The sequence below is a fragment of the Acanthopagrus latus genome, chromosome 13 (assembly GCF_904848185.1).
Source record: "Acanthopagrus latus isolate v.2019 chromosome 13, fAcaLat1.1, whole genome shotgun sequence".
NCBI lineage: Eukaryota > Metazoa > Chordata > Actinopteri > Spariformes > Sparidae > Acanthopagrus > Acanthopagrus latus.
This window is the reverse complement of record NC_051051.1, coordinates 8,594,564-8,616,619: the sequence shown is the minus strand read 5'-3', so window position 1 is coordinate 8,616,619 and position 22,056 is coordinate 8,594,564. Positions and strand designations below refer to the sequence as shown.

The following is a 22,056-nucleotide window of genomic DNA, read 5'->3' as shown; positions in this document are numbered from 1 at the left end:
TTCTTTCTTTTTGTCTTGTTTCTTTCTCTTAAATTAGCCATGTATCAATTCTCTTGTGAGAACATGTTTTGAAAAAAAAAAATCTGCCTTTATTTACAACACGTGAGAGGAACTTCTGAAGGGCGTCTTTGTTTAGACAGACGCATTTTAAACAGAGCACCGTCTGAGACCCACGCTACCCAATCAGAAGGCAGGCATTGAGCGTGACGTCACCAGCTTTAGCCAATCGGTGACTCTCTTTCCGGAGGAAGCGCATTGTTCAAAAACGAAACGCAGTCAGGTAAAAGAACTCAGCTGAGGCTCAGAGTGCCTCGAAACCGATACGAAGCGGTGCGCTAGTGTTAGCTAGGTCCAGGGTACTTTTACTCAGCTGTGACACAGTATTCACAGTTTTATAGTCAAGTTCTTCAGCTACCGGAACACCGGCGCTCATTGGCATTTCTGATATTCGAGGTAAGAAAACAGTCTTGTGCTTTCAGGTGTCTTGCTCGAGGCTTAACAACAATAAACCTGTTAGACCGCTGTGAGCATAAATGTCGGCTGAACCCATGTAGAATAATCTACAACAACGACACCCGCAGTTTCGAGTTAGTCTGGTGAGAGGGACCTCGAGACTTACAGTAAATGTTTTCAAACAGGGGAATCAGCGTCTCGTGCGCGTTGAGTTTACGTTAGGCACGCACGCAAGCACACACGCACTTAGCTCGAGACCAAATGGTTCTTGATTAAAATTCATATTCACATATCTAAAAAGCGAACTGACATTAAAAGGTTGACTGTAGAACATCTTCGACAAAGTTTACTGTCAGTATAGTTCAGTACTTATTCTCTGCATTGCATAATGTTGGCGGGTTGCCTTAACATTACACAGCTACATGAACAGAAGTTTCCATTGTCATCTTAAAAAACGATTTCCCACATAACCTCTGAAATGTGAATCATTTTTATAAAACATATTTTTAAAATATAAATGTCGCCCTAAAATGTTGCTGTCTGGCATCAACAGAGCTTCAGTATCGTAGCTTAAAGAATAGCTCACTCGTCAAGTCAGTTTTAATTTTCATTAGTCATACATCATCTCTAAGATAGCTACATCCTTCTCTCTCCAAGCTTCTTTAAAAAATGCAAGTGCAGGAGGAGTGGCTCCGTGACCACAGGGTGTGATGCAGAGGGTCAGGGCTCAGTGGTCAGTGTGGGTGCTAGTATGACCTCAGTTACATGGTCATGTAGAGACTAACCTGACATATAAAGCTACTGTCAGATTCCCTGTGTCTCTGCTGGAAAGACGGGGAGTCTGATGGATGCAAATCGTATACTGTGATTTTGTTGTTCTGTTCTGTACATCTACAACACCTCTGTCCATCCTGGGAGAGCGATCCTTCCTCTGTGGCTCTTCCTGCTGTGTCTTCTGTTCACCTTAGCATCATATACAAGCCAGAGCCTGTGTGATTATGTGAAAGTTACACAGAAAAAAATGTTTGTAGTTCCTCTTTTACTACTATTCTGGCCCTGCTGTCAGCACAGGTAAACACTAGAGGAGCCCAGTACAGTCAAATGCATCTTTTATGTGGATTTCAAATTTGAATGATGTTGTTCTTCTGCATCAGTACTAAACTTGTCAGGACAGGTGATGCCTGTGAAATCATTTCCTGTTTGACTACTCTTAGAGTTTGCTGTTGGCTTTGAAATGCAAGGACGCTTCATCCAGTTTCTGTGTGTTTTTGTCACCTTGTCTGAAGACACACCCTGACTGAGATAAACGCTCTCATAAAGCTGAGTTTCCACCTGCAGGTATTCTTCAGTGATGGTCTAATTGTGGGCTCATCAGTGGAAAAAGGAGCATTCACATTTGTATGGGGGAGTTGCTGTGACAGGTCTTCTGCACTAAAATATATTTAATTATGATTATCTTTATATTGAACCACGACATTACAAGGTGGCGTTCACATGCATTTTCTGGCTCACAGGTTTGAGATGTGTTTCAATTACTTCGTCCTCCTGAAGATTGGTATTCTTGTAACAGGAAATCATGGCGCTGTGTTTGTCCCCGGGTGGATGTCCCTACGATGAGGATGAGGAAATAGCTGTGTTTGAGTCTACTGCAGCAGAGCATGGAGGCCCGTCCAGACCACGTCTGCCTGAGATCTCGGTCATCTCCCCTGGCCTGGACACCCGGCCATCCATTATAGAACCAGTGAGCATACTTTTTTGTTGTACCCTACAGGATTTTCATTGTAAACAGATGACACAAAATGTGTTAAAAAAATGTTTTTAACCTGTATTGTTGACACTGGCTTTCTTCCTCCCATGCATTGGCTTATTTAATGGTTTCATGATTTAAAATCTTCTATGTCAGCAACAAAACATGAAACAATTCAAAAAAAAAATGTGTCTCTAGAAACTTGCAGTTAAACCTGCAGCGGTGAGACAAGGCAGCAGCGGTGATGGGAGTTCAGAGAAGGTGCAGGTTTTCCTGCGCATCCGGCCACTTACTGACACAGAGAGAGGCAGAGGAGAAGAACAGGTGAGACCAAAAAGTCAACATTTCAATAGAGGGCATTTTCTGTAGGTGTTATTTTATTGTGGTTAGGCATTTATTATGTTCTGCACATCTACTCTGTGCTCAAGTTTCACTCTTCTTTCAGGGTTGTGTGGCTGTCCAAGATGAAGAAACGCTGATGCTCAAAGCTCCAAAAGAATCTCAGAACATGAGGACCGCAGAGAGGGGTGTCACCCAGAGCATACACAAGTTCAGCTTCTCGAAGGTGGGAGGGACACGCTTATGCACAGTGTTAAATAAGTGATAACCTGCTGTAAATGTTTCTTATAAAAAGGTAACATGCTGATGGTTTTGTACTGCCCATGTGTCATAGATTTTTGGACCAGAGACAACACAGCAACAGTTTTATGAGTGCACGATGAAGAAGATGGTGAAAGACGTGCTTCAAGGAGAAAACAGACTCCTCTACACTTATGGTGTCACCAATTCTGGAAAGACTTACACTATTCAGGGTAAGATTTCTTGGTCACATCTGTAAAAAGCCCTGCTTCGATTATGATATTGTTTGCAGCTCTGTAAATCTTACCTTTCAAACTTTGGCCCACAGGCATTGGTCGAGAAGCAGGTCTCCTGCCCCGGGCTCTAGCGTCTCTCTTCAGGAAACTGCAGGGTCGTCTGTATGGTGCCATGGACCTGAAGCCTGTGATGTATCAGGATGTGAGGCAGCTGGACGCTGGTGAGGTCAGGGTTGAGGAAATCCGCAGAAACTCTCTGCTCAAAGAGGTAAACAGAAGGAGAACTTTCAAAGATCTTATGAAATGAAAACTGTGATTTCCTTGTTACACTATATCCCAGTGTCCTTTGCTCCCATGGGTCTATCTGTAATTTACCTGTGTGTGTGTTTCTTTGTGAAAGTGTCATTTTCAATAACTTACTAAATCATTGTGAATTCAGACATACAAGCATTCACTGTAGATCAGCATCAACCAACCTGCATTATGCTCAGTTTTGTTTCTGTTCTAAAGGTGAAAAAATATCCAACTAGAATCGATAGTATGATGCCAAATATTTATTGATATCTCTATATTGAAATACGTCGCTCAAACGCTTGATTGAAAGCAAAGAACTCTAACAGCCAAAGGAGTTCAGAGGGATTTTATGTTTTATGTCTGAGTAAAGGAAAGAGCTGTCATGTGTCAAGACAAGTGAGCTTGGATGGCTAAACTTCCAGCACGTTACATATACAAATTTAACAAAATACATTTTATTTCAATCCAATTTCATGGGACCTTCTTAATCAAAGGTCTTTAGTTAAAACTTTTATATATTCAGGTTCATGTCATATTTTTCTAATCTGGGTAATCACTTATCATAAAAAATTAAAGTGTCTTCTGCCACACACATAAGCTCATGTTCTACTTTTGTTTGTTGCAGGATGAGAATCAGAGTTCTCGTCGGGGTGGCACCACTACAATCTGGGACAGTGGGATCGGGGGTCTCTCATGTACAAGCAACATCGCCACCCAGCTCGAAGGTAAGGAAAACACCCTGTGTTGTGTTGGACAACTGTATATTACAAATTGAGATTCATTTAGCAAAAACTAATTTACCATTGAAAGTGCTCCTGAGACAATACAAGCACATTTTCAAAGCCCTTTTCATTGAACGTACATTGAATTTTTCTCTCTGCAGACACTGACAGTGTTTGTCTGGAGCCCGACAGCCTCTCACACAGTGGAGGAGATAATTTGGAAGAAGGAGTGCAGTTTTCTATCTGGGTGTCCTTCTATGAGATCTACAACGAATTCTTGTATGATCTGCTGGACGCTTCACCCGCTCTGCAGCCCAGGAAAAGGGCCACACTGCGGCTTAGTGACGACAAGCAGGGCAACCCCTATGTGAAAGGTAACTTGAAATAAAATGTAAAAATCATGTTGGGAGAACATTAAATTAGGATGGTATGTAATAGTTTGAACCCTCCTGAAGTGTATTCCCAGTATTCAGCTTCCTTCATTTGATGGATGTTATGCTACTTATGTATGAGCTGTACAGTAGCATGTATAACATTTTTGTTGTTACTAGTAATTCTTTTTATGCAACAGTATAATTTTTTCCCTTTTCTGCTTTAGACCTTACCTGGATCCAGGTCCGTAGTGCTGAGGAAGCCTGGAGAATTCTGAGGGCTGGACGTCGGAACCAGAGCTTCGCCAGCACTCAGCTCAACCAAAACTCCAGCCGCAGGTAGGACCATGTTAAACTTTTGCCTTACAAAACGTAATTTTGATTTATTTTTACACTTTTGTTTGACTCACACTTGAGTGAGTCTCTGATCGTACATTTATCACCCCCACAGCCACAGCATTTTCTCAATCCGCGTCCTGCATGTCCGCCCAGAGGCAGCCATGCACATCAGCGAGTAAGTTAACCTTTTGCTTCCTAGTCTGAATGATAGTTTTAGTTATTATGATTTGTGATTGTAGAAGGGCTAAAACAGGGCTGTGTCTCACACTGTCTAATTTTTTTTTAGACTGACTGTGTGTGATCTGGCTGGGTCTGAACGCTGCAAAGAGCAGCATAATGGAGAGAGGATGAAGGAGGCCAACAACATCAACACCTCCCTTTTAACTCTGGGACGCTGTATAGCTGCTCTGAGACACAACCAGAACAACAAGTACGTGTTTAATGACAACTCTGTATCAAGATGCAACACTGTTTATCAATAGTTCTGTTCACAAGGTTAAAAATAAATGTAAGGATGTTTAAATGAACTTTCTGAGGAAGAGATTCATCAATAACTTCCTAATGTATCTACAGGTCACGACCTCCTCAAGTGGTGCCCTTCAGAGACAGCAAACTGACCCGGGTCCTGCAGGGTTTCTTCTGTGGTAGAGGAACCTCCTGCATGGTGGTCAACATCAATCCATGTGCCTCCATCTATGACGAGACCCTCCAAGCCCTCAAATTCTCAGCTATTGCTACTCAAGTAAGAGACAATGCTGTTGTACTGTACATCGAACATCTGTGATTTAAAGATTCATAGATCTATTCTGGCATTTAGGTATAAGACCAATAAAGAATAATGTCCCTCACACCATTTCAGCTGGTCCATGGTCCATCCACAAAGACCAGGGTGGCTTACATCCTGTCCCTGCTGCGCGACCCAGCAGGAATCGTTAATGACAGCACGCTGATGGAAGATGACGAGGATGACAGTGATGTTGAAGATGGAGATATCACCATGTTAAACACTGAGGTAATAGTTACTATTATCTCCACAACCAATTCTCTTTATTTTGCAGAACATGTCAATTTATGAAGTAATCATAAACATGTTGCCATGGAGGCTTTATTTGTTCAGATACATGCATATAGTAAAATACCTACACTGTGCCTTTTTAACAGCTAAAACCAGATAAATGTTAGCCAGTGAGTGTGCAAAAAGCATTTTATACCATCATTTCCAGTGTTTCTCACTGCCAACTGTGCTTTACTAAGGCTTTGCTGCAGGCCATTGATGTCCTGAAGAAAGAGGTGCAGCGCCAGCGGGAAGAGAAGGAGGTGCTTGAGGCAAATGTGAGAGAGCAGGTGGTCTCTGAGATGCAAGAGATCATCTCTGAGATGCAAAATGGCTTCAGGTATGTGATTGTGGTGGGCCATTATGCCTTTTATAATCGTAAGCAGGCATCATTTGTTTTATGAAATAAAAGAGATAAGAAATAAAAAGATCACAAATCATTTCCATTCCCCTCAACAGTTGAAACTGAAATATCATAAGACAATGCTGGAATTTGTAAAGTAAATGCAGATGCTGAGTTTTGTCTTTTCCCCCTTTAGAGAGACCCTGGAAGCAGACAGGGCTCTTATCGAAGAGAGGTATGAAGACAAGATAGATAACATTCAGAAACATCTGAAGAAGTTCTACAGTCAGGAGCTGAAGGTGAGAGCCTTAAGTGTGTAATGCTTTCAGCTAGTGTCTGTCCCCATGCATTATCTGTAAAATCTACGCTTGAGTTTAATAAAATCCCCAAATTTAATACATGTCCACACTGTAGTTATATTTGTAATGCTGTGGAAGATATTTGAATGCAGCTGCTATGAATTTAATCGTTTCTTTCAGGAGCGAGATCAGGAGATTGAAGCTTTGTCTGCCGCCCTTGATAAACGAAGGGAAACGGATTCGGTGCCGGTGTCCGTGCCACAGGCCGACTCTGAGGGGCCTCGACGATCTCGGCGCATCACAAGTAACTCAGAAGCCAACAGGCTACGCAGTGAGCTCGACCAGTGTCGCGCTGAGCTGCTCACAAAGTCACACGGTAAGTCACAAGGTGTCTGAAACACTGCTCTGGTTATTTTATGTCATGCTATGATATTGTCAACGATATCTGACGTCTTGCTCTGTTTGACTGTGTAGAGCTGATAAAGCTGAAGATGCAGCTGGAAGTCCCAGGTTCAACTGGCACCCTCACCTCTGCTGCTGACCGCAAGCTCGAGGAGGGTCAAAGGGTGAGTTACTGCTATACCATATAAAGTGCACCTTTATTTCGCTGTGTGAGTCTCTTCACCCTCAGGAAGACTTAAAATTCTGACTTTATTCAACAGAACTTGCGTCAGCTGCGTATGGACCTGCAGAGGCTCGGGGCGGGCCTCCAGTCCGGTGAACGAGCCTGCTGTCGCAACACAGGAGGGGAGAGGCTGCGGCAGGCATTAACAGCTGCAGACGAGACACTCGCCAAACAGGTACGACCACCGATATGTACAGTATATTGTCATGTATTATTTTATGAAATTAGCTTTTTCTATAACTGACTTTAATTCAAAGAACAACATTATGTAGAAATTGGCATTGTGTGTGATTTGGCGCTCCCCCTCATTAAAGTTACATAGCGCAGAAACAAGTGATGTGGCTGCAAACCCATTAAGACACCAATGTGATTTTGAAGCTGTTAACATAAGAATTAAATAGTATAAATTGGCAGGACCTGGGGTTATATATTTGTTAGAGCTGTGTGCTTACATTACCCCAAATTGTTGCTACAATGTATAAACCCAGAAAAACACATAATTTCATTTAAATAATGGTGCATTTTATTCGGTCATCTATTGCCCTAACTTCCGTAGAAAGATCATATTATTGGAGAGTGAGGAAGAAAGGATACATCATACATTACCTCTTCCGTGAACATTTCTGTCACAATCAGTACAATACAACCTTATATGTCATGGTATGAGAAAGCTCATTCATTTAAATAATGTAACTCCGAATTTAAGCTTTATTTTTTTGATTTTGGCAATTTATTAACTGTGAGTTACCGCAGACTTCAACAGAGTTTAACTTTTTTTGTTGGATGAGTTCATAATTTCTAAAAATAGATAAGTGTTGCTACATCAAACATGTCGGTTCAGTACTTTCAGTTGAAGCAGAGAGTACTGAACCAAATCACGACCCGATATACTGTCATGCCTGTCAGCATATCTGCATGAAGTTCATTAAGAGCAGAATTTTGACAGTAATTCTATCTCTTCTCACTTTGATCCTGATTACAGACGCTCGAACTTTAGAGAGGCAGCACTTAAAGCTGCGTCTCTTAACATACATTTCTAAGTTTTAAAATTACTTCTTTTTTCTCCCCCTCTACTCTCTTTGCTAATGATCTCAATGCACAGCCAGCTTTGAAACTAAATTTTTGTTTCTAACTGCTACACCAGGAGATAACTGCAAAAGCATGTTCGAGAAATTTCATTATGCCTCACTTTTCTCTTTCACTCAACCTCGCACCTTATCCTCACCTTCACTTCCCCCCTCTGTGGCCTCATCTAACCCTGTCCACTGACTTCTTCTCAGGACCAGATCCTGTTGGAGCTCCAGAACGGCCTGATGCTTGTCAAAGCTGACTTAAGGCGGAAAGCAGAGACCCTGGCCCAGACCCAGGCTCTCCGCCCTCAGCTGCCCCCCTCAGGTTCTGATACCTCCACCACAGCATCCTGCAAGAAGAGGGGCTGTGGGGCCGCTGCACCAAGTGACACTGAGAACCGACCTCCGCAGAAACGGCCCTTTTACCAGTCCCTGTTCCCGTCGTGTACCCCCACACGTAAATATAACACTCGTGCTGTTGAGGACGCAAACATTACCCCCTACTCACGGATCCTGCGGTCTCGCCAGCAGTCTCCGCCTCGCAGCCCTGCCCCCACCCCTCGTAGTCTCAGGGGGAAGTACTGAGCTCTTTGGAGCTTCAGTCAAAGTGTCAGCTTCTTGATATTATGTAAACAGCTATATTTGCCGGCAACTTTATAATGTTTTTATATTTTGTATATATTCACTTTTTGCAGTGCGGTTTACTCACTGTTGTCATGCCAAATACATTTAGGACATTTATGCCAGTGAGGAAAAAAAAGAGTGTTGCTTTAAGATAGAGTTGCAGTGTGCATGCTACTAGGAGAATTGAGGTGCTCTTGTAAAGCTTCTTAGTGACTAATGGTTATGGCATGAATAGTTCATGTGTGTGTAATTATCCTTTCCTGTCTCTGCAACGCTTCACATGACTTTGCTGTAAGCAGTCTTCTGTTTTCCACAATAAAATCAATGAAAACATTGTTTTGAGTTGTCCACAGAAAAAAGAAAAGCATTTTATTCAACTGTTTAAAATATATTGACTGTACTGCAGCAATTTCATCTATATCATGAAAATGAAAACACAAAGGTCACCAGTCCTTACATAACAGGTATGCTTTATTTAAACTATTTACATATAAACAGCATTGATGAGGCACGACCCAGGACTGCAAGTCAAAACATGATGTGTTTGTGTGTGTGTGTATATGTAAATAGTTCAAGGTGACCCTAATTTGCACTGTTTGTACTCTGAAGGATATTTACACTCTTGATTGGGCACTGAATTATACAAAAAGCTGCAAGAGTATTTAAAAATCTGTTCCAAAACCTTATAAGATTCACTGCAGTATGTAATTCAAGCTAACCCTCTTCAGCACTTCCTTTAATTGCTTTCACATTTACAGAGTAGAACTTGTCTGATCCCGAACAAAAACCCATCAGGATCACACATTTTATAAACAAATGTCAGTAGGTTTAATGTCAGCGACCATTCTATGTGTCAACAAAAATCCTTCCAACAGTTTTGGCAAAGTCAAACCTCGAAGCAATGTCACAGGATACAAAAAATGTCCATTTTGAAGCAAGTGAAGACTAGGGTGGGTGTCAGGGTGTAAAGGAGATGAGGTTCAGCGGAGACACCCTCCTGACAGGAGTGTTGTTGTTTGAAAGGGGAGCGAACAGATCTGCTGATGGCGTCTCGATCTGCTCTCTGACCTGTGAGATCTGCCTCAACAGAGCCTTTCCCTCTTCGCGAGCCTACAAGCAGAGTGACCACAGACACCAGTTAGTGTTTTACTACTTATGTATATTGTGATATCTTAAAGCTATTCCAAGATACATGTCATTATTATGGCATCTCAATTGCTAGAACTGGGTGACAAAATCACAATATTTGTGATCAAATACCTCCAGATTAGTTGGAAGTAATTATCAGTAAAGTGGATATAATGTCTGAGAGGGTAAAGGCAAGTATTAGAACAAGTATAAGAGCCTGGCAGATACAGAATTACCTGACTTTGTAGTGCTCTTTTATAAAGGCTGAATTACAGCATAGTTTTAGGTAAAAAGTTTTTCAAAAAAAAAAGTTTATCAGAAAAGAAAGATCTCCATTGACTGATTGTTTTAATGCCTAAACAAACTGACCTTAAAAAGGACAACACAGTTTCATACTGTTTATATTCTGCGTGCCCTGCCACCTTTCTAGCTTCAAACAGTGTTCTGGTGTGTGTGTGTGTATTTTCCTCTGAGGATGGATTGTTTATTCTATTATGGAGAAAAATTAAAATAAATTATATCCATTACATACTTTTTAGACAATATGTAGTCCCATATAACAATTACGATCAACACAGTGTTTATTGTTCGTGATCATGCAGGTGCACTTACATCATTGTAGTCACAACAGCGCTGAGCGCAGAGGGACGCCTCGTCGTAGAGCTTGTTCTTGAAATAGTACTGACCCAGGTACCGCAGGGCTGTGCTCACCTCCGCATGCTCCAGTTGTTCCTGTGGAGACGGGATTTTATAGACACACATTTCTCCTGAACAAACACATGGCCTGAATTGCATTCTGTTGTATTGATATTTGTCTTAACTGCAGATCCCAAAACTACACATACATTTTGTGGACATTCCAAATGATATTTGAAAACGCTTACCCCACAAGAGAAAATGTCTTGGATGTAAAGCATGTAACACTGGGCAGCATCATCGGACTCATTCAGCTGCTCGTGGAGCCTGACAAAGATAAAATAATTTAAATTCAGCTCCTTTTTCTGTTTGATACAAATAACATTCTGAAATGCAGTCTGACAGAACCATAAAGCTGCAGACTAGATCTTTAGTTTGTGCTTGATGCTGAAGAAAATGTGATGACACTACTTTATTTTTAGACCACATCATCTGCTTCATCTTACTTTTTGAATTATATTTCCTCATTCTACACTGACAGACACTTACTTTGCCAGCTTGAGAAGAGCCATTTTCTCCACATCTCCAACAGAGTACGCCCTCCAGTAACACTAAACAAAAACAGAATATGTCAAATCAAAAACAAGTCAGAAACCTTAGAGAGTTTATTACACAAACCATGACTCACTGACAGTTGGAACATACTTTCTTGGCTTCAACTTGCTGTGACAGTTTTTCGTAGCTTTCTCCCAGTGCGACCAGCATACGTGAGTCATTGGGCCTGGAAAAATACATCACAGCGTCAAAATACACAATTGAGGACTGGATATTCTAACACATTTTTGTTTCTAAATTATATTAATTGTCCTGCAATAAAACACCTTCTTTTTTCTTCATACCTGAGCTGGTGAGCCTTTCGATAATAGTACAAACAGTAAAAGGGCATCTTGAGGATCTCATATGTTTGACCCAGGCCATACCAGGCACGGTAGTCACGCTTGTTCACTTCAATGGCATGCCTGATGGACAGACAAGAGGTAAAAACAAGGAAAACTCCCACAACAATACAAGCTGCTGTGAATCCGTAACGCTGCTTTGAGCTGACCTGTAGGCCTGGATGGCAGCCGAAGTGTTCTTCATCTCCATGTACTCGTGGCCCATGAGAGTCCAGGCGCCAAGGCAGCGGGGGTTCAGTTTGAGGGCTCGCTGGAAGTATAGAGCCGCCTTCTCGTGCTGAGAGCGTAAACTGTAATAATTACCTGTGAATGAGACACACCACTTATAACAAACATTGCTGTAATCCTGAATGATGTCTCAAAAATGTTGTCAGAGCAGCTGACAAATGTTTTACAAGACATGAAATTAAATAAAAGTAAGTCAATACAATACAAAGCTATCAGTCAATATCTTGTACTTCAATTAATAAAATAAAGATGATTCATAAGAATTTACAATTCATTGTATGTATGCATTAACTATTTGTTCAATTTCTGAAAATTTGGCTGGAGAATTTATCTTCCTTACCGATAACGCAGCACGTCTCCACTCTGTACTTGTCGATCTCCACCAGGTTGTGGGCTAAGTAGCTCAACTCTGGCTTCATGCTCTGTGGAAGTATTCGTTATCATCAGTAACAGAACTAGAAAACTGTTTCAATTATTTGTGTTTATTATCATTTAGACCTCTATCAACCCTGTGAAACAACTTGGGGGCGCAAGTTAAGAGACACTTTTTAAATGGATAATCAGTAAGATTTCACAAGTGGCGAACTCACTTTGACATAGAGCAGGTTAGAGAATGTGTCCATGTTGTCGATGCGATACGGATCCTGCTCCCTCAACTCGTTGAACAGAGCCAAAGCTTGGTCGATATCTGGAAGGAAAAGAGACAGAGTGCTGTAAGATTAAACCTCTTCCCTTAATATTGTTCTGACAAGCAAAGTTCTGAAAAGAGGCAGAATATACCTCTGATGTTGTGGTAGGCAACAGCAATCTGTGAGATGATGTAAGTGCTCTTAGAGAAGCCGGCCTCGATCAGGTTCTGGTATTTCTGTAACGCCTCTTTGATCATCTGCAGCTCTGTGTACATGTGGGCCATGAAGAAGTCTTTAATCCAGCAGTCTGGCAGAGACAGGGACTTCAGCTGGGGAGAAAGACCAACAGAACAATGGAGATTAAATCATTTTAGTGTCTATAATTACCCAAGATAGAGCTTTTTTTTAATCTTCTTCACATTGATTGAATACTAGAAAGTTCTGCATTTGTTCTGTGATGAACATTTGTATAGCAGTCACAAGGCTGTGTTATACAAACTGATTTGGGGTGTAAATGGTTATATGTGTAAACACAAAGGCATTTACCATTTCAATATTGGTTACAAGGTTACTAAGCTCCAGCCAGGCTCCCCAGTGAAGAGGAAGTGCGTGAATTGCCTCAACGAACACCTCCACCGCCTCCTTTAGCAGATCCAGCTTTCGTAGCACCACCCCATACCTGTGTTCACAGAAACACAGTTTGTGATCATGGTATTCTTTTGCATAATCTCAGGAAAGTGTGCCCACTTTAGAGGGAGAGTTCTTACAGATAGAGGGTGAACCCGTCCAGCTCTCCAGCAATGTGCTTCTTACTAAGCTCCACCCTCAGCTCTCGCAAGGCTTCATTACGCACCTGACCCTTCTCAAGAGGACCTAGAATCACACAGAACATAAACATGTTTCAGGGATAAAGGTGCAAAATGTACTTTGAGTCCATTTTTGGCCCAAACAGACAAGTCCTCACCAAGGCTGTCCACTGTCTCATCGTCCTTCTTCTTCTCGCCTGACTGAAGACAAAGAAAACAACGTTTCATTAAAAGGGAAATCAGGCTCGTCACTAAATGAAATCAAGGAACAAATGATGTGGGCATGCCAGATATCTAGATCTTACCAGATAGCGAGAATACATATAGAGGAAATAGGCCTTCTGACTGCAGCAGCCTTTCAGAAAGTAGGCAGCACGATCGTACTCCTTCAGGTCAAAGTAGGATTTGGCCAGTGTGAGCGCATCCAGGTCTTGTGCATCGTCCTGTGTTTCAGGCAGACAGACACAAAATGAAAAATGAATTCTGCTCAACTTTATCAACTTAACTTAATCAAAGAAAGAAAAAAGGCAAATCTCATCAGCTAGTTTTGCTTTTTACATAAAAACTGTCACTAGGGGGCAGTGTAAGACTTCTCTTGCTTTAAAAGGAAACCACTGATTATCATTGAATGGAATTATCACACTTGCCATGTAACTGCACCTCTGATCGTTTATTTCTTCCTTATCCAATACAGTTTTCTAACTTTTTAATGCTAAATTGCAAGTCTATGCTTTTTTATAATGTGTCAAAAGGATAGGTCTAGTGATATGTCAACAAATGTCACAAAAAAAACCAAAAACTAACAATGGAATTGTTCCTACTAACAGCTATTGCCTGTGTGGCCAAATCCTGATCTGACACATCCTTTTGTGCGACAGATATGCCATCCTGCTGCCGTACATCCTCACAACTGTACCAATTTTGTGGCAAAATTTCCTCTAGCAATTTCATCATTTACTCCTGTTTGATAACCATTGTTAAAACTACATTTCCATCCATTCATATAGAGGATCTTCAGTAGGAACTAATCGAAAAGTGATTTATGGAAATGTGTTTAAAATGATGCACAACTTATCTAGAATACTTTCATTTGATGGAGTGATAATGTAACTGTAAAATCATGTAATCTTAGTTAGGAATAAACCATGAATCTAAATGTCATACAGCTTCAATGAAGAGCTGGAACAAGCTGATACTTAATATACTATATATCTGTGATACTGACGTACAGCATAAATTAAATTATTTTGAAGCATAAAAATACATCAGACATGGGAGTGTACCTCAGTAAAAGGAGGTGACGGAGGTAATTCATCCTTGGGAAGACGCTCCAGAGAGAATGCCAACTCAGAAGCCCTGAAATGCAAAGACAGAAGGCGTGTGACATACAGTATCACATCTGTACCACTAATAACAGACAGGATCATTTGAGCATTAAGGGTTTAGCTCTATCACACTAGATTTCCAATTAGAGCAAGCACAACACCACACATTTGCTTTCTTTTAAATCTTTTTAAATAACTTTGTCATTTCAAGATTTTCTAATTGACAGTAACTTACAATTACTACTAACGAGCCCAGTACTGGTAAAAATAAAAAAAAATGAAATAAAATAACTTTAAGGCTACACATTAGCACCTTGATTGCAGTGGTATCAGACATCTATGTGATTCAGTTAGATACCTGACAATGAAGTAACACATTATCTCAGACTCACAGTGGTTTGCTCTCAGGATGCTCTAGTTACTTTCTATAACAATAACATCCATCAACCTCTCGGATTTTGACGTAAGCAATCATTTAACGACGCTCTTAGCTTATGTAAGTTACAACATTATTAGTGTTATACACTTAATATATATATATATATAACAGATTTAACGTTAGCACAATTGTTATAAAGAGACTGTCAACACTCAATAGCACTGCTAACGTTAGCTAATCGACTGTTAACTGGCGTTAACACTTGCTAACCGGGACAACAGAGCGAAAAGAAAGACATTAATGGCACATTAGTCACAGTCAGACTCACCACTTCGCGCTGTGCAGAAGTCCTCTTTCTTTACAAAGCGATATCACCGATATTAGCTGTTTCTTGATTTGTACCAGGTCCCCAAACTCACTACAGAGAGCCGCCATTTTCATATTTTAGCGAGCAACTATGCTATTGGTGGACGTTACAAAGATGTAGTCCCGCCCACCGACGATGACATCACTTCCGGTTCCACTTTTCTACCCCCCTTCCTGTAGGTCTTGTTCCTCTGTGTATATCTGTGATCTTTTTAGAATAACACAGCGTTTGCAATTCTAATCATAACCCATTAAACCCTCCAGCACACAATACACTACTTTGCATCACACCTACATGTACTTAGCCTGATAACACATTATCAAACAAAGGCTATAATGAAGACAAAAATCATCTAAGGCATAGTTGTACAGACTGCTCAACAATGACGTATTTAAAAAATCACTGAAGGATATCTCACAATTTCACAATTTGTATTTACATGTCCAAATTAGGTTTATCCATAAATTGATTCTTGGTGACTTAGTACCTCAACGTTGTCTAAACTCTAAATTAAGATCACACTGCACTAGATATTCAGGGTCTTTGGTCCTTGAGGATTACCGCATCAATACTGAGATTGGGAAAGTGGCGCTAAAATACTATGCACCATACCAATGGAGCAACTTGCAGAACCTCTTAAACAGATTCGAATTGACTGAATGGGATCAGCTGGTCTCTGTTCATAGATACTGAGCAGTGTGAGTGTAGATGTTGAAATTTCATTTTAGTCACTTTAACTCTCTTAGACAGGGAGTGATACAAATGTAGGTGTTTTAATTGTAATGGTGTTACTTCCATTGCTTTTTTTGGAATGCACATTGTTTTTATATGTGTTGTTATCAGGGTGTCATTGCCAAAGACAGTTTGCTCTCAACGACCTTCACTGTTTAAATGAAGGTAATTATGATAATGAAGAGGTTTAGGTTCCAAAAACAGGGGCCAGTTAACATGTCTCTCCAGCCACTTCAGTAACAAGATGAATTTCAGGATTCTCCAGTGTTACTAATGTCATGTTATTATCATGTGCATTTTAATCATGGTTTCTCCACAAGACACTCAAGTTAAACAAGGAAGGACAGTCTAAAAGTGTAACACAAGAAAAAGGAGGCAATGAGATTTAAATTACACGGACATCAAATTAGTTTTGAAACGATTCTGTTACATACAGTACCATTATATGCACACAATCTTTGAACACATTTAGCAATAGTGCTCCCTTGTTTACTTCACCTTCCAGTCATATACTGGATAAAGACATCACAACGTCAGCAAGACCTTCGCTCTATATTTAGCCTATATCTGAGACCAACAATAGCCTGGAGTTTACTGCTCTGTTAGCCATGAGCTTACAGTCCTTTCTCACTCAGAACATCAAATGTGTGATATCTCCACCATTAGCTCTGGGCTTAACTCTGCTATAGAGCAGGACTTAACCCTGACTCCTGGAGGTCATGCCCAAAATACTGGGGTTAGAACAACTGCTGTGAACTGAAATTACAGCAAAGCGGTGAGGTGTTCGCTGTCCAGTCAAATCATTGTAAAAAAAAAAAAAACAGAAGTTGACTGCAGATGTGGACCCCGAGACTTACTATATCTCTAGGCTTGCTGTGCACCTCGGAGTTCAGGTCAGTGTGAAAAGTCTTTGTTTTGTTTCCTCCTCAGTACAGTCCAGTCCTGTATGTCCATGACACTATGTACATATATGGCATTTGCACAGCAACAGCCTGGACTCCAGCCTTGAAATGCTTGCTCGTGACCCCCTATAATGTCCCTGCGACTATTTACAGGAGCACAAATCCTAACCCGCAGGCTATTTTCAGACCTCTCTTTGTTGCATATGGAGAGGTCAACCTGCCTGTATAGCTCTCTAAAAGATAGGCTGAGGCAGATCTACAGAGAATTACACTCACAGCAACCTTTCAGATCATTATGTCTGAGGAATGAAAGTTTAAAGACACAAAGTTTTTTCACTGTGTCACGTCTCATTTAGACAGCCGCCGGCATTCAGATAGACTTCTGAGTCTTTGACATTCATTTTAGAAGCATTGCCACAAAATTTCATCAGTTCTTGGAATCATTTCTTCGGTTTTATAACAGAACACACCGCGTCGGTTCAAGTGCACAACGATCTAGCCTTCTCAACGGCAAAAGCATCGCTGACAATATGATTGTGAAATGCTCCATAGTTGAATAGTTCAGATAGTCGGATAGGTGTAATAAAGGTTAAAACTTTATCCACGTCTTTAGAGAGGCTCTTTGATTTTTCGGAACCATTATGATGCGTTTGTTTTTCATTGCAACAGCAGTTACCCATTTAATCAATATCTCTCTGAGAAAAGGAGCTTTTTACTTTCACTTTTTATGACTGCTTCTTGAGCCAAGAATGTGTCTTATCTGAGCGCCTGCCCAGCCCCCGTCGCTGCTCTCTGTGCTCGGCCCTGCTTCACTGGTGCAGAGCTGACAAGGCTCATCATGTTCTTGTCAGTCAAAATGAGCAGCACCATTCGCTTTGGGGATTTCCACCACATTACACAGCTTCTCTATGTGTAATGCTCAAATTCTCACTTTTTCTGCTCGGTATAATGTCACGATTAATGACTCTCGTTAAATTAAAAATGGAGTCAGGTTCACTTGGGAGTGTTCAACCATAAGTTCAATGACACTAAGACAGATCAGCCAGACAATGAACATCTAACATCTACATTAACACAATCCGAGTCCAGCCCATTGTAAAGGCTCCAATATATGTAATGACAATGTATTGAGTCTAAACAAAAAATCCCAGGACCCAGCATGCCTGCGCCCTTGAAAACAGTAGACCAACAGGTGTTCACACACTGTGCCCGCACTATAACCCACATGACAACTGCCCCACGCAACTTCAATCATGAAGCGGTTCATTCTTCAAGTTTCTCTTGTAAAGTTTGGAGCAGAAATGCGTCATCTCTTTTTCATGCACACAGGGAACACTGCAGCACACAGTGTCTTTTGATCAAGGAACTCACACAGGCTGAAGTCCACGGTTGCCTCATCCATAAACAGAAAAGAGCGAATGGAGTGCAAGTGAGCAATTGAGCCCATGTCTGAGTGCATAATATATATAAAAACACTAGTTATGTTTTGGTTTGTGATGTTGTTAAGAGAGCTGTTCTTGAATAATACATAAAGAGGTCCCAGAATGGAACACAAACCAACCATAGATCTATCTAATGTTGGATTATTCTGCACAAAATAAACAACGGGTGTTACAGATGCCTCATAAATAGCTTTTTGGGGCTGCATTGATATACATCTTAATTGTCATCACGTCCTTTTAACACTTTTCATTTTTCCATTACGTGCATCACTTTTAAGTTGTTTATGTGGCCTTTACTTTGAAACGTTGATCTGCTTGTAGGCATTAGTTGCAACATTTCATAGTGAGCAGGGTGAGATCAGATTACAGCTCAGGACTAATTCCTGTAAGCAGATCAATGTTTCAAAGTAAAGGCCACATAAAAACAGTTTTACAGAAACATAATCTATTTGATTACAAATGAATATGATCTAATCTGAATACTTACTGATTACTTTTGCACTACTTCACAGTCAAACATTGGAAATATTATACCTTCCTCTAAAAATATGAAAACAGCCACAACCATTGGATTTGCACTACAGTTTTCTCTTGTTCAATGCAACAACTACTAAAGAACTGCAACTATTCTTGTGCAATACTACGTATATTTAATGCATACTGTACTGTATTTGTTTTTTACTTCTACTATTCTAGATTACTAGTTTTTTCTAGTGTTCTACTGTGAAATACCGCCATAATGACTGTCTACTGTTGTTAGCTTTTATAGTTGTCGTCTTTTACCGCATTGATCAGGATTAGCGCTCTTAATTTCATCATATTCTGTACAGTGAGAATGAAGGCTTAGTATTCTAGTCATGAAAAGAAATCAAATTTTAGAACACAGCCATATTACCAAAACCAAAAAAAGAAATCAAGTCATTCTTGATCATGTGACTGATTCTAAATCTAATTGCAAAGGATGCACTCTGAGGGCTATATTCACCTGTTTTTGTAATTTGACAATGTAATCTTGTTTGCATGTGATCCATCACGTCCCAGCCCTGCTTGGGAATTGAAAGCATGTGCAGTGAGCAGGCAGTTGGCAGATGGGGGTGGGTTGTATGAAGAAGTACCCACTTTTGCCAAGGGGTGGCACTGTCTAACTGAATTCACCTTGACCAGGAGGGGGGAAAAATACCCAATGAAATTCATTAGTGTAAAACAAAAGTTTTAAACATTGTGTAGATTAAATCATCAAAGCAAAAATAAGTTATCTGTTTTCCTTAGAAGAGCTTGGCTTCTTTCCCTCTCCTTGAAAGACCTTCGGACGACTGTGTTTGAAATGTCTTTCTTATAATATCTATTTAATTACTTGAATTTTATCCAAAGAAGCGAACTGGGAATTTGGTATGAGGAACTAATTGACTCCGGTCCCTCAGCTCTCCTTAAGGAGACGTGAGGATGACACAGAACAGTTTTTGCATCAGCCGAGGGAGAGCAGGTCTACTGAAATACTGCAGAGTCCTGAGCGTCTGGTTGTTTGGTTTGATACGACACGTAAAATCCAGCTTGTCAGAAGACTCGACGTGGATCATGATTCTCCATTATTCACTCACAAGACAGCCGAATATAATTCCCCCTTCATTTGGATGCAGTGTCTCCACTCACCTCCCTGCACTTACTCTCAGTTGGACACTTTCTGTCCGACGCGTCTCCTTATTTTACCCCACAGAGCAAAAAGCCAGTTAAGAAGACTGACAAAGTAATCAAGTAGCACTGCAGTTTACAAGGCCGGGCACATGGCTCACTGAGCAGGTTGAAAGAGGTACAGAGACGGGCCATATAGCCCATCGCTTTCACTCAGCCCATCTTCAGTTCCTTGTTTTCATCAAAGTTCTGTCTCTCCCTCTCTTTTACACAGTCACAAACTCACATTTCTGATGTCCAATTTTCTTCTTGCCTCTATAGTGCTTCACTTAAACGTCCCACACACACACACACACACACACACACACACACACACACACACACACACACACACACACACACACACACACACAACCTCAGGTATGGGCTGGTGAAGTGCATGATGGAGCTGCTGAGACTGAAGAATTTTGAGACAGCTGTGTAATTGAAAGGGAAAATATGCCTACAATGAGCTCGACTGTTTCTTTTGTGTGTTTGTTCATGTGTGTAAAATGCTTTCCCCTTGAGCTTCAACGCTGTTCCGAACAATCCACATAATGCATTATTATATACAAGTTTGATTTGCTGTTCTTTTTTCATATAAGGACACTTTTTAAACCACAATACTCTATTAATGTCTATGAATGACATTGTTCCATCAGTATTTCCCCATTTAAGTAAAACATTTGTGTGTATCTGTTACATTTGTGTAAGGGAGCATGAAAACGTGGCTTTCCAGACTTGCCCGGTCCCCCTTGGTGATGATCTTCAGGGCCCGTCGTGCGACCCTGTGATTGGCTGCTCATGTTGTTCTGTTGGACTGATAACAGCCAACAGCCATGTCTCATCAGGACAGCCACCACCTGAGCACTGCGCCACTCTGCCTGCACAGAGACACAGTCACGCTCTGGTCTGCACAGGACCTTTATATTTTGGTCTTGTCTTGAAATAAAAAGAAAACATGAGTGGCAGAAGCATTATTTAGATTCATAAAAAGTACCACTGCAATAATGTAAAACTACTCCAGTCCATCATACTTGAGCAGATGAACAGAAGTATTGCAAACGGCTAAATGTACTTAAAGTAAAAGCAATCACAATGACCCCTGTGGCTGATATATTGTTATATAGGACATTATAAGACACATTTATACTAATGCATCAAATATGCAGACAGCGCTTAAACACCTCCAGAGCATCGTAAGGTAAATCTGAGGAGTTAAGAAATGATTAACAAGAGAGGAAAGAAAAGCTGAAGACAAACAAAGCAGTTTTTCAGTCAACATCTTATAGACTTATAGACATCTGAAACGAAACAAGGGGCCACAAATAAAAATGTTGCATTTTGAGGGGTCAACTGACAAAAACATTTTGGTATTTTTAAACCTGGGCCCTATATGAACATGCCTTGGTGGATAAAGGTGCCAAATGTTTTGGTATCTGTCCAGTAGTTCACCTCATAATTTGCAACCTAATACTGTGGGGGCAACTAAGACTGGAGTTTTACTAAGACTTCATGAATGCATATGTCAAAACAATCTAGATGAGGCAACAACTGTAACAAATGACAATTTTGTGAACCTTGACAGTTTGAAGTTGCCCCAAAGGATTACATGGCAGCCGTATCATGGCTGCCAACTAATGTGATCTAATGTACGTATTTCAAAACATTTGGTCAGTGTGAGTCATTTACCCAACAAAACATATAAATGTCTAGCCCAGGTTTGAAATAAAAAATCTAATTATTCTTCAATCTTTAACAATGTGTTTTAATTTATAATCATGTTATCAATTTTCTGTATGTAACATCTTAGTCAGTAAGCTGACAGATAAATGTAGTGAAGTAAAATATACAATATTTCCCTCTTAATTATAGAGGAGCAATATAGAAAAAGTGCAGTCCCTCAATTTTGTAGCTAAGTACTGGAGTAAATGTAATTACTTGAACAATACATCCTAAGAGGCAGTAAAGCAGGTTTTTCAGTACATGACAATGAAGCACTCTCATGATCTAAAGTCTCTTTCTTTTGTGCACCTATTTCCAGCTTTCGCAGCTGGGCAGCCTGACATTCTCTTCTATTCTTTACCGTGAAGAAAGTGTTT

At 40.6% G+C, this 22,056-nt stretch overlaps 2 protein-coding genes across 2 annotated transcripts; one reads left to right on the top strand and one right to left on the bottom strand.

Annotated features, from left to right (window-relative positions):
- Nucleotides 1-250: 250 nt before the first annotated feature.
- On the top strand, nucleotides 251-9,090 carry kif20a (kinesin family member 20A). Its single transcript, XM_037119861.1, has 19 exons — nucleotides 251-453; nucleotides 2,024-2,194; nucleotides 2,399-2,524; nucleotides 2,646-2,765; nucleotides 2,874-3,012; nucleotides 3,108-3,283; nucleotides 3,935-4,034; nucleotides 4,193-4,405; nucleotides 4,630-4,741; nucleotides 4,854-4,916; nucleotides 5,028-5,171; nucleotides 5,315-5,483; nucleotides 5,601-5,753; nucleotides 5,996-6,135; nucleotides 6,335-6,437; nucleotides 6,618-6,813; nucleotides 6,912-7,003; nucleotides 7,100-7,237; nucleotides 8,343-9,090. The coding sequence occupies exons 2-19, from the start codon at nucleotides 2,030-2,032 to the stop codon at nucleotides 8,715-8,717; spliced, it is 2,724 nt and encodes a 907-aa protein (XP_036975756.1). The 5' UTR covers nucleotides 251-453; nucleotides 2,024-2,029; the 3' UTR covers nucleotides 8,718-9,090.
- Nucleotides 9,091-9,209: 119 nt separating this feature from the next.
- cdc23 (CDC23 (cell division cycle 23, yeast, homolog)) lies at nucleotides 9,210-15,328 on the bottom strand. The gene is made up of 16 exons (XM_037119865.1): nucleotides 15,172-15,328; nucleotides 14,423-14,495; nucleotides 13,445-13,582; nucleotides 13,298-13,340; nucleotides 13,101-13,206; nucleotides 12,880-13,012; nucleotides 12,485-12,662; nucleotides 12,295-12,392; nucleotides 12,045-12,126; nucleotides 11,626-11,779; nucleotides 11,420-11,539; nucleotides 11,226-11,301; nucleotides 11,070-11,131; nucleotides 10,769-10,847; nucleotides 10,497-10,616; nucleotides 9,210-9,866 (listed from the first exon to the last, which is right to left on the bottom strand). Exons 1-16 carry the CDS (start codon nucleotides 15,282-15,284, stop codon nucleotides 9,714-9,716), a joined length of 1,728 nt encoding a protein of 575 aa, XP_036975760.1. The 5' UTR covers nucleotides 15,285-15,328; the 3' UTR covers nucleotides 9,210-9,713.
- Nucleotides 15,329-22,056: the final 6,728 nt, after the last annotated feature.

What these genes read in the sequence shown, in the direction of transcription:
- cdc23 (XM_037119865.1), bottom strand. Translation starts at nt 15,284, where the DNA reads ATGAAAATGGCGGCTCTCTGTAGTGAGTTTGGGGACCTGGTACAAATC. An exon ending in ATATGTATTCTCGCTATCTG is followed by an intron (nt 13,341 to 13,444) that starts GTAAGATCTAGA and finishes CTTTGTCTTCAG; the next exon opens with TCAGGCGAGAAGAAGAAGGA. An exon ending in GCTGTTGTGACTACAATGAT is followed by an intron (nt 9,867 to 10,496) that starts GTAAGTGCACCT and finishes CTCTGCTTGTAG; the next exon opens with GCTCGCGAAGAGGGAAAGGC.
- kif20a (XM_037119861.1), top strand. Translation starts at nt 2,030, where the DNA reads ATGGCGCTGTGTTTGTCCCCGGGTGGATGTCCCTACGATGAGGATGAG. An exon ending in GAAACTCTCTGCTCAAAGAG is followed by an intron (nt 3,284 to 3,934) that starts GTAAACAGAAGG and finishes TGTTTGTTGCAG; the next exon opens with GATGAGAATCAGAGTTCTCG. An exon ending in GCAGCCATGCACATCAGCGA is followed by an intron (nt 4,917 to 5,027) that starts GTAAGTTAACCT and finishes ATTTTTTTTTAG; the next exon opens with ACTGACTGTGTGTGATCTGG.